This window comes from Pieris brassicae, chromosome 13 (genome assembly GCF_905147105.1).
Source record: "Pieris brassicae chromosome 13, ilPieBrab1.1, whole genome shotgun sequence".
Classification (NCBI taxonomy): Eukaryota; Metazoa; Arthropoda; class Insecta; order Lepidoptera; family Pieridae; genus Pieris; species Pieris brassicae.
The window spans coordinates 2,019,513-2,031,794 of NC_059677.1; the positions used below are offsets into that span (position 1 = coordinate 2,019,513).

A 12,282-nucleotide genomic window follows, 5' to 3' on the forward strand; every position below is an offset into this window, starting at 1 on the left:
ATGTGTAAAACACATTTTAACGGGGCACGCGAAACGTGCGAGACATTTAAAATTATGTAAAATAATTACAAGTTTATAATATTACAAAGCTTCAATCCGGTAAGAAAACATTCTTTAAAAGTATTACTATATTGTATTTAATATCATTAAACGACGCGGTCTCAATTTGCTTTGAATGAATTTTGAATATATCCCAATAGTTACTTCATGTCTTCCAGTACGTGTTTTTATTTTATTTAATAACGATTTTAAATCACACAGCTATTTTTATGTTTGTTTTTTTCAAAATTATCGAATTGGCTTAGTACTGTAAGGATGATATAAGTAATTTTGTAAACAAATATATAAAATAAAATGTGTTTATTATTAATATAAGATACAGGTATACTTATTATTATTTGTATTTAAATACAAAACCGAACGGAAACCTCGCATTCCAGTTCCCGGAAGCGGCAACTATTCACACGATGTGTGCCATCTTTTTACTCAACCATATTTGAGGGTTTAAACGTCACAGAAAGCCACCGCCGCAGTCACATTTGAGTAAACATGACTTCTCCGGCAGTATAACTGTTCCAATTAAAACTAGGGACTACAGCAATATAACACTGGTGAGACTATTGTCCAGTAACCTTTACCAAAACGATTCTTCCAAATAAAAAAAAACCATCTACTTAGGGACATTCTTGACCCCCCCCCCATGTATCGCGCCGTAACGTTTCTGTATCCAATAGTAAAACGTTTTGTGACCAACCCGTGACTCTTTACACATAAAACTTACCAATATATATATATGTACCATAAGACCATAACTCAACACCCCCCCCCCCCAAATTCGTTACGTAATACTTGAACGCTCCCTTAAAAATATATAACAAGTCATACATAATAAAAAATGATTACCTGCATATCCCTCTTATCCTTTTCAGAAATGGATCGATCAGGCTGAGGCGCCGGCAGCAGTTTAAACCGACACGTGTCTGATAAATTCCAGGCCGCATTTTGGAGGATACCAACTTTCGGAACTCCGGTTGACATGTTGAATCCTAGAATGTATATACACAATTGATATTAGCTTTATTAAAATACCATTGAGTAACCAAAAGCGGAATGTTTATCGTTTTGTTATGGACTGTTTGACTAATAAATACTAAAATAAATCCCCACCATATTGCAGAAAGCTATTGGATTTTTTTTCTTCAAATGGCAACAATCCTGTAGTAATCATTATGGTAAGTAAAATTATCTACAATATAACGGTGTATTTGTCGATATGTGTTATAATAATGTGTATATATAAAAATGAATCCCTATGTCCCTTGGTCACGCGTAAACGGCTGGACCGATTTCGCTAATTATTTTATTGTTGTGTTTATGTAAATGAAAATAAGAAAATTGCCCGGAAAATTAGAAAACTTAACAATACTTTTGTTACGATAGCATTTTTTTCATTTCATTCAAACTATTTTAAAATGTCTAGATCGGTGTTTCTCAACCCTTTTTGTACCACGCCCTCCCCCAGACCCCTGCAGCATACATATATTACAAAATTAAATTGTTCATTTAAGAAATTACGTGATAAATTTTACTAAGAAGTTACTAGGTAATTATTAAACACAATGAAAAACTGGACTTCAAATTACAAATAATTTTAATAAAGGTATATATATATATATATATATTAATTTATAGTAAATCACTCTTCATGCTTCCTATGCAGAGATTTTATATTAGGTTCCAATTTGGTTATCTTCAGTCTCCAATCTGTGTTATATCCAGCTGATTTGGATCGCTCCCCTTAACAATCATAGAATAGGGTCTAGAATTTTCTATACATAGATAATTTAGCGTCTCCGGAATTTTTATATTTTATTGGTCGGGCGTTAATTTTATTTAAAAAATTAAAGCTTTTAGAAATATTATTGTTAATTTTGTAAAAGTCTAAAACAGTAACCAAATGGACCGGTCCAAAAGGAACAAAGGAAGGTCTGAAGGTTTTAGGTCTGGGCCTCAGATTTCTGTATCCGTTTCATGATCATTTGTCACTCGAATAAAGCAAATAGGTGATCAGCCTTCTGTGCCTGACGCACGCCTTGTTGGGTCTAAGGCAAGCCGGTTTCCTCACGATGTTTTCCTTCACCGTTCGAGCGAATACTAAATGCGCACATAGAAAGTCCATTGGTGCACAGCCGGGGCTCGAACCTGTAGAAGCCACTAGGCCAACACTTCTCTAATCGGCATCTTAGTATAGTAACGTTTTATCTATCTATATTTTTATAAAATACTAGCTGCCCCCGCGAACTTCGTTTCTCCTTAATGTGGTTTTAGTTACCGTGACACGAAAGAATAATTTCACTGTATTAACGTCACTATAATTTGAATTTGATTTACTTTAATTTGAATATTTTGGAGTTAACAGATAATTGTGACTGTCAATTAATTATCGACAAATAATTTGCATTAAAATAAAATTGCGACTATAATTAAAGATCTAAGCTATCCTATCTCTTAAGTTGGACCAGACTGCTCAGGGTGTGCCAATTTAATTTAAAATCGGTTAAGTATTTTAGGGAGTCCATCGCGGCCAAACATCGTGACAGGATATTTATACATATTAAGATATGTCAATAAGATGTGGATGAACAAAGGCTTGTTATTATTATAAAGCAATCCATATATTTCTAATTAAAGTACGGTAAAAACACTCACCGATAGCTCCTGGTTGATACATAGGAGCATTCTTCATGGTAACACTTTGGCCAGCCTGTAAATCCTGCGGCGCGGAAGAGGAATGTCCGCGCTGCTGCTTACGGGAACGCGCACGGTGCTTCTCCCATAGGCGTGCTCTTTGACCCAAAGGTAATACGCCCCTAAAACATACAACCATTACGTTAATATCGATAAAACTTGTGAAAAAAAAAACTGTTCTAAGCAAAGTATGGAAAAAAAATAAATGTATGTACACTAAAGTTCAGCTGTCCCTGGAAGCAGCATATGCGCTCAGCTATTGCTCCATCAAAGTGACAAACAGAGAAGATATCCGCGGAAAAGCAGAAACAATAGACGCTGAGAAACTGGTACTACAACTTAAACGGAGATGGGACTGTTTTTATATAGTACAGGGGCCAAACGGACAGGAAGCTAACCTGATGTCAAGTGATACCGCCGCCCACGGACACTCTCAATGCCAGAGGGCTCGCGAGTACGTTGCCGGCCTTTTAAGAATTGGTACGCTCTTTTCATGAACCTAAGTCGAATAGGTTCGGAAATACTTTTGTATGGTGGTATGCGGCAAAAACAGCCTTAAAAACGCTCAGTTATCGACGGACACCGAGGTGATACGTGTGACATTTCGTATTCTGCCTCAACGTCTGATGATGAAGCTCAGCTGCAGGTATTAATCCGAACAACTTTGGTCAAGAAAGGTGACTGAATGAACTGGGGTAAAAGCACAGAGAAACCAAAGGAGCTCCCTTTTCCGAATTAGTAACACTGTACATGTTTTTCTTTTGTATATTATATATAAATTATAAACTAAATGTAGATAAAAATAAAGGATTATTAATATTATTGTGTTTTGTGTTAAAACCTAGACACGTCAGAGAATCACGCACAATGAGCATTTCTAATGAAAATAGCTTAAAAACGCTGAAAAACGTTTAAGTATAATCACAAAAACACATTTAAAAACACGATCATTAACTGATGAAAATCAACATAAAAATGAAAGTATCTTATTTAATACATGTAAATGTTATAAATGTTTTATAATATAAATTTTATTATAATTTTCATCATCAACATACCACCAATAGAGGGCTCCAGAATCCAATTTGGCCACTGTATATAAGGAACACACGTGAAGCGAAATCGGCTTGTCTGAGCCAAACTCGGTGAACGCTTGGAGCGGATGCTCTAAGCGTGTAGCGCCGGGTGCGTGAGCTGTAAAGGAATTTTAATTATTATTATATAGTCCAACCCTACATGGCATATAAGTGTTAACGAAAAATTGTAGCTTAACATCTCTTTAAAAGTTTTAAAGTTACGACATATGATATATATATACAACAAGTACAAAAAACCATTCTTGTAACATAAAATCATCTAAAATATGAGCTGGATTTGTCTTTTGGTGACTTTGGACACTTATGGAGATTCCACTTCCACAATCTAGAAGATTGTACAAAAAAATAAATAAAACCCTAAATATATATGACATTTAAAGAGTGTAAAAAACAGTAAAAACGTAGCTAAAAAAAAATTAAATTATCAACAAACTGAAGATCTATTTGTAGAAGTTGAGTAAATAAATATATATTAAAAATCAATACAAATAACAATGTTCAATAACAATTATTTAATCTTACTTCAGTAGTAAAAAAAATCTATCCTTTTAATCTTAATATTATGTTATGTTTGTGTTATTTTTACAGACTGTTTTGTTTTTTAAGGACTTTGTTAAGTAGATTAAGTATTAACATATAGGAACGAGCGTTGGTGATGTACTAAAATGTAGATTTACAACTATATATTTAATAAAGAAATTTTATTTTTTTTCCACTTTTGATACTACATTTCATAGCATTTCGCTCATGGAAGTTAAAATTATTACAAAACTATGTCATAGAACAATTGTCCATTATATAAATTGGGTGATCACCTACTTGATTATAATTAAATATATATAGGCATTTTGGTTAGTATGGGTCCACTAAAAATCAGCGCTGCAACTGTGTTTGTATTTTTTTTATTATAAATAATAATAATTTGTTTATTTTCTTCCATATAACATTTGCACACAAACAAACAATAAGTTTACAGTTAAGAAGTTATTGGGAAACTGGTTTCCAAATTAGGTAAGGACCTGTGATATGGATAACCAGGCTTCCGTTCCACAGCAGTCATACTGAGTGGTAACAGAAAAGTACATACATATATAGGTAGACAAACAAATGTAACATTTTAAATAAGTAAAGAAAAACAATAAAACAGTCAACTAGTTAGAAGTTAGTAGAAATAAAGTTGTATATGTGTGCGTGTATGAGTTTGTGTGAGTGAGTGAATATGAGTGTGTGTACGCTTGAGTGAGTGAGTGTCAGGAGGGTGTGTTTGGGTATGTATCAGGCACACGCCTGAGAACAATTGTGAAAATTAATTTAATACATCTAGCAGATATTCTGTTTGGTCATAGTTCAAAGTAAGTAAAAAATTATGAACTATTTACACATTTTTTTAGTTTTAGTATATCAACTCAAGAGTTTTTTTAACTTTGTTATACAAGCTGGGCTGTGACTTATAAGAGAACGATCGTTTTCGAAGAATAACAGCGAATATTGCTTAAGAACAGTGTATAGGAACAGCTGTAGAAATGTAAGTACAGAACAGTTTTTAAATAGGGTAACCAAATGGAAGACACAATGAGGTTTTAAGAACAGCTCGTTGGCCTGGCTCAAGTTTCAGGAATGAGGTTTTATAGGCGCCTTCTCAGACCACTGACACACAGTAAATTAGCAATTTGTATGGTAAGGTTTACAATAATTTACCAAAAGAATTAAAAGATCTTCCGACTAGAGTCTTTAAAAATCGACTAGGTGTGTTACTTTTGGAAAATATTATTATTCAATTATTTGTGTGAGACACTACGCTTTTAAATTAATATCAACTGATATTAATTTAAAAGCGTATGATATGTACATATGACTAATAATGTAAAATATAAAACTCCTTTAAAGACAAAATTTTATGTGGCAGAATATGCGAAATTACTATTGTACCACCTTTTTGTACCTTATTCTTGCAATAAATTATTATTATTAATGATTGCCAAAGCGACTCGTACACCATTCCAATTGTAGTGGAGTCAACAACTGTGTTTGTATAACATTTGTTTGATATGTTAAAGCACACATATATACTATAATTTTTTCTTGTATTCTTAATTTCACATTGTTAATTTTATGATAAAAACGAGCCCACGAGACACGCAAAAAGTGCAGTCATATCAGCCCATGGACACTTTAGTGCATTGCCAGCTAAGAAGTATACTCCCCGTATACTCTTTAAAGATTTGGAAGACACTCACCGGGAGTCGAAACCACGGTTCACAAAGATAATGAAGTGAAGTCTAGTGAAGACTTCCAGCCATCAAGGACGGACGAACTTTTGTATTAAATTTTTTTATATAATAGGGTCCTGTGGAACGCCCAAAAAAGGCAGTCATCGCAGCCCATAGACAATCATTTTTAGTGGGCGCGTTGCCGGACATTAAGGGTGGAGTACGCTCGAAGGTGGAATATAAATTTTGTAATGCCTTCTTTTGCTGTGCCCTAACAGGGTCCATAATATTGTACCTAGCTTTAAGCCTCATAAACATCTATTGTAACCATTATGGCATGCAAATAAATATATGAATATTTTGAAGAGTTGGAGGTCGTATCTAACAGGGAAGATCACCGCCGGAGTCGATTCCACAGTTCGCTAGTTCGCAAAAGAAAACGCCTTGTGAAACGGACTGTGATGTCCAGTCATCAAGGTGATGTTGGTGAAATTTAGTATGAATACGGCTCGTACGGTGCTGAAACGAGGCAGGAGGGATCACCCCAAACAGTTCTTCAGATCACTCACCGTAGTACACTTTATGGAAAACGTAGAGAGAGAGAACAATTCATACATACCAATAGACTCGTCCAAAAACGTTGCTATACGTGCTGCGTCTGTCAAAATCGAGATCCTAATGCCGGCGGCGTTAATGTTTATGACTCTTTCGCCTGGAGCTAAACCGAGCCAGTTACTACGAGGGTGGTAGGACCCATTGCCCAGAGCCTGAAAATAAAGTATTATTTAATGAGTAAGTTACCTTATTAAAAATGTCTAAATCCATTTAAATAGAATTATGATTCCGAACTGGAATGAATAAATAAACGAAATTCATAATTTGTCTCTTATATATAATATACGGTATTTAAAAAAATATATTTATAAATAAACAGGGGCCAAACGGGCGGGAGGCTGACTTGATGTCAGAGGACTCGCGAGTGCTTCGCCAGCCTTTGAAGAACTGGTAAGCTCTTTTCTTGATGGACCCTAAGTGGAATTGGTTTGGAAATACTTCAGTGGGCAGCTGGTTCCACATGGTGCTTTAAACGCTATTGTTTGATGATCTTGAAACTTATACGACAAAGGTTTGCTTATACAGTAAACCCTCTTATAACACGGTACTTTCTCAAATAACGCGATTTCAGACCCTCGTACAACACGGGTTATTCCCCCATAAACGCGGGGATTTCCCATGTTGCGATTTGTACGCACTTCTTTCGTTCATAATAACGAGATTACCAGAACACGTTTTATATAACGCGGAACAAATCAACCGTGTTATAGGAGGAATTATTGTACCTATAATATTACTGCAGCTATGTATAACTCACGTCAGTCCTCTGGTATGGGTGTGGGTCGGCCCAGCGCCATTGGTGAATCTGTCCATATGTGGAGACAGCAATCAATTCACTGTAGGTTGCCGCTATATGGGTGAAACGGATGTTAGTGTCCCAGTACTCCAGATCTTCGGATACCCAGAGAGGAGATGCTGCCATTGCTGAGTCTTTCTTCTTACTTTCAACTATAAAATTCCAACATGTTATAATTTCTACATTTATTTACGTTGGAAATAAACGCGTATGATATCAGGGGTTCAGATTTTGTCATTTAATAGTAATCCACATGGCGGACCCACAAGGCTTCTTCAATACAAAGAATCACATCGGGAGTTGTGCTGGGATATTGCGGGCTGAAGTTGAATGGATCTGGTAAGTTCTGGGGCCTTTCAAAGTTCTCATGTTATTTTTATACATATATCTTTTTATAGGTATGTGATTGTCTTTTTAACATGTGTTTGAAAGAAAATCATACAATTGTGAGCAATGTTCGCCTAATAGCTTCAGAGTGCAATCCCTCAGGTAGTTTCGAACACCGGATTTGCATCAAAGACTTTGTGTCTGTGTGTGTAACAGTCGCTTGTCTAAAGGAAAACATTGAGGAACCCGGTATGCCCTAGATCAATAGCGCGTCTCAGAAGACTGATCACATACTAGTCTATGAGGAGAAGCAAATGATCACGACAAAGATACAGACTTCTGGGGTTGTAACGCCACTAGTTGTTTCATGCACAAATATATTATACAGTGTTAGCCGAGTGGCTTCAGAGTGCGACTCTCATCCTTGAGGTCGTAGATTCGATCCCCGGCTGTGCACCAATGGACTTTATGTGCGCATTACATTTGCTCGAACGGCGAAGGAAAACATCGTTAGGAAACCGGCTTGCCGTGTCAGGCACAGGAGGCTGCACCTACTTGCTTATTAAATTGACAAATAATCATGAAACTTACTTACGACATCTGAGGCCCAGAATTAAGATGGTTGGAGCGTCACTGATTTTTTTTATATATTATATAGCATTAATATTAATTTCTAGTAGCAATGAAATATAGGAAAAACGGTCAGCTAAAACTTAAATTCATAAAATTAAAACACAAACCTCCTTCCTTATCCCAGGAATTATCCCGTAATGCGGTCTCAAGCCAACGCCGAGGTCCAAAGTACTGCCTCTCCCTCCAGCGGCTGAACTCCGAGGTTCTATCCTGGGCCGAACTTCCTTCCCGGGAAGCACCAGCCCTTCCAGCGCTGCCGCCCCCACTGCGGCTGTTAATATAACTATTTAGTATTTATTAGGCCGCTCGAAATACCATGCCATTGCATAATCACAAATACCATGCTAAGTGTTCAAAAAAATACAGCAAATTTCTATCCAAATGCGATAATAATACTGGTTCATAACTGGTTAAAATAAAATCATGCAAAAACATATAAAATAACAATATTTTATTAACTCTGGTTCACGGGAGTTTAACTTCTTTATAAATAGGATAGTTTCGTTGCTTATCAGCAATACTTTTGATTCGCGAAATATCGAGTTATGTTAATAAATAAATTAGCGTTTATATTAATATTTTATTTACTTAGTCGCAACATGTTTATTTTACAGAATAATATAATAAAACTCATGTAATGTTATATTTAAAAACCATAGTGGTTTGTGTTAATGTAGCCATATTGAAAACTTCCCGTACGTGAAACAAAATACAATATACTAGAACTGATTTGATTGTAAATTTAAAAATATGAAATATTTTAAAATACTTTTTATCATAAAACTATTCGTTTTACTCTGGATGGATGGAGGATGTGACACTTGGGGTCGAGTTACGTAACACGAAAGCCCTCTGGAATAACCACCATAAAAAGGTATTGAAAATTGCTACGATATATGTATAGAAACCGTTTTCAATATATTCATAAAAACAATATAATGTACATAAATAATTTCTTAATACAAAACTCCAATTAGTATTACATAAATTAGTATTCCATAACACTATAGGCCTCCCCCGTTGCCTAATAACTTATGTAAACCAGCATTTTTATATACTTTTGCATAACGTTACGAAGTGTAAATAAATAAAGCTATGTTTTATATATATTACTCTCAATAACGGTTTGTTTTTCATACTGTCAAATAAAATTACAATTAAACTAAACAAATCATTGCTTTCGTCACTTGAAGCGCTCGACAGATCACCGAGTTAATCAACATTTTTGTTAACATTAATAAAATGATAAATTGGTTAAACTTATTTGTCGCAAAATAAAACAAAAATAATGTAAGTGTACTTATGTATACGCGTTAGAAGTTAGTTATACTTCGATGGCGTAACAAGATAAAAATCTTTTAAAAAAATTTTTCTTTCTCCTAATTCTACGTTTGTAGAAAAACCGACACTAACAATAGAACAAAGGTATTGAATACATTGAAAGTTTTATTATATCTAGTTAGATACAAAAAAATTATTTAAATATCACAAAAAAACTACTTAATTAAAGAAATGGACATTTTTTATTTTAAAATTTTCACTGTGCTATCTTCAGGGTGTCGTTTTTTGTGACGGTGTGCGCACGCATCGAAAAAACTTACTCTCATCAGTTTCTCTAACGCTCCAACAGAAGCATAACTTCAAAAATTCTCCAAACACATTTATACAATTTTGGGAAATAAATACATTATACATATGTAAGGATAACTAAATTCAAAACATTTTTTGTGTATGGAAGACATACTTAGTTTAATCTAGACTCGTAACATTCATAGATTCATGATAGAACAAAAATATAAAATCTTGAACTCGTAGTATTTTTATAAATATATAAAAACTAGTTGCCCCCGCGAACTTCGTTTCTCCTGAATGTGGTTTTAGTTAGCCTTAATACCGTGACACGAAAGACTAATTTCACTGTATTATCGTCACTATAATTTGAATTTGATTTACACTTCATTTTGTTTACTACAAAATAAATTTAATTTATACTTTAGAAGTGCCATCTATTGATTACTTACTCAATCCAGTCGAAGAGTATCGACATCTGTTAGAATCTTTTGGAGTTAACAGATAATTGTGACTGTCAATTAATTATAGACAAATAATTCGCAATTAAATAACATTGCGACTATAACTAAAGATCTAAGCTATCCTATCTCTTAAGTTGGACCAGACTGCTCACGTTGTGCCAATTTAATTTAAAATCGATTAAGTAGTTTAGGTAATCCATCGCGGACAAACATCGTGACAAACATAATTTCGACTCTCAGGCACAGGTGACAAGTGTTTGTCGCAATTAAATGCTTTTAACTTCGGTAAATTTTTGTGAAACCTTTTATATAAAAAATCGGTTGTCTATAAAGTCGGTTTACTGAGGATAGTTGAACGTTACAACGTCATAAGAAAATACTGATGGGAATGGTTGCTTTTTCAAAAGAAAATTTTAATTTTACTTGTTTGATAGAAATTAAGTAGGCAAATGGAAATCACAATTGAATTGATCAAGTTACATTTATTTGTATGTATAAATACAATTATGTCAATTTTTGTGACAGTGACAGATGTCAAACGCGGAGGCCATTTGTGCCTCTTTGTCGCTCGTTCCGCGCTCTCGCTTGCACTTCAAGCCTTAAATGGAACACCTCAGAGCGAGGTGACGCCGCATGACACGTCAAAAAATCAATACCAATTCAAATTATAAATAGAAATAAGGATTATAAGGTAAAAAAAATTGTGCATACATGCCAGTTGTAAATTTTGTGACAACAACACGACATAGTTACAAACTACTATCACTCGACTAAAACGCATATATTGCCCCACTGTGTTAATATGTCTTTATCATAACTTCTATGTACCGCCATGTTTTTGTGTATATATAGGATAGAGGACAAATGTTTCTTTTTAATTTATTTATTATTAATTACTTAAGAAGTCACGTGGAACATGGTGTTATGGTTGCAGCTCGTTAAAAAACTTTGTTTAAAACAAACATCTTGGTGATAAAAAAGAGTGGCGGAGAGTTTATTGCCAGTTCTTCTCTTCCGTCCTACGCCCTTGATTTAAGAACAGTAAATGTAAAATTAGAAGCATTTAATGTATATTTCTTTTTTATTGACGTTCGTAAGTGTACTGTGTATTGTGTTATCGAAATGAATAAATGATTTTTGACTTTAACTTTGTAAAAAAAAAAACACGGTAACCATGGCAACTAATTTACCTATAATTCAACCACAGTCACAAATGGCATCAATATGCGCTTTAACGATTACTTCTATATGCGTAAGCCCGTGCTATCATGGACAGGAGTGGCCAAGGAGCATAGCCTAAATACCTTCTGATAGCCGCGTACCCGAAGATGTCCTCAGAGAACATCGCATCAGCATCGATGATCACCGACTGGTCCTGCTGGCTGGCGTGGAACCCGCCGTCGAGCAGGGAGATGAGGTCCTCGGGCACGTAGCCGTCGCCTCCCTCGCCGTTCTCCGGCTCTTCGCCTTCTTCGTCGTCACGGGACAGCAGGTTGTTCACTGCCAGGTTCACGTCCAGATTTGTTCTCTACAAAACGTTGAAAGTCGTTTTTAACACAAATGCGAAATTACGAAGTTATTTAGAAAGCTAACATTAGGTCGTGAGGAAACCTTAGACCTAAAAAGTCATCGGCATCACAGGAGGCTGTTAGATTGGCAAATGATCATAAAACAGATACTAAGACCCAGACCTAAAAATATATTAACGCCACAGATTTAAATATTTATTTTTAATGTTAGACTAAGATTCTACTAGGAACTATAACTTCTATATGTCAATATCCGATATGTTGCTATGACAATACTATAATAATATGACATAC

The 12,282-nt window shown here is 34.9% G+C and overlaps 1 protein-coding gene across 10 annotated transcripts in view; it reads right to left on the reverse strand.

The window, feature by feature from the left end:
* LOC123717834 (E3 ubiquitin-protein ligase hyd) overlaps positions 1 to 12,282 on the reverse strand; it is a 62,713-nt gene that overhangs the window by 45,321 nt on the left and 5,110 nt on the right. For 7 of the 10 annotated variants that reach the window (XM_045674062.1, XM_045674069.1, XM_045674067.1 and 4 more), the window contains exons 4-10: positions 11,764 to 11,987; positions 8,534 to 8,709; positions 7,428 to 7,618; positions 6,675 to 6,822; positions 3,807 to 3,942; positions 2,710 to 2,870; positions 904 to 1,046 (exon numbers count right to left, since the gene is read on the reverse strand). In XM_045674062.1, the coding sequence (XP_045530018.1) occupies positions 904 to 1,046; positions 2,710 to 2,870; positions 3,807 to 3,942; positions 6,675 to 6,822; positions 7,428 to 7,618; positions 8,534 to 8,709; positions 11,764 to 11,987 (1,179 nt within the window). The remainder of the gene's footprint in view (positions 1 to 903; positions 1,047 to 2,709; positions 2,871 to 3,806; positions 3,943 to 6,674; positions 6,823 to 7,427; positions 7,619 to 8,533; positions 8,710 to 11,763; positions 11,988 to 12,282) is intronic. The other 3 variants (XM_045674071.1, XM_045674066.1, XM_045674070.1) reach the window with 2 other exon arrangements.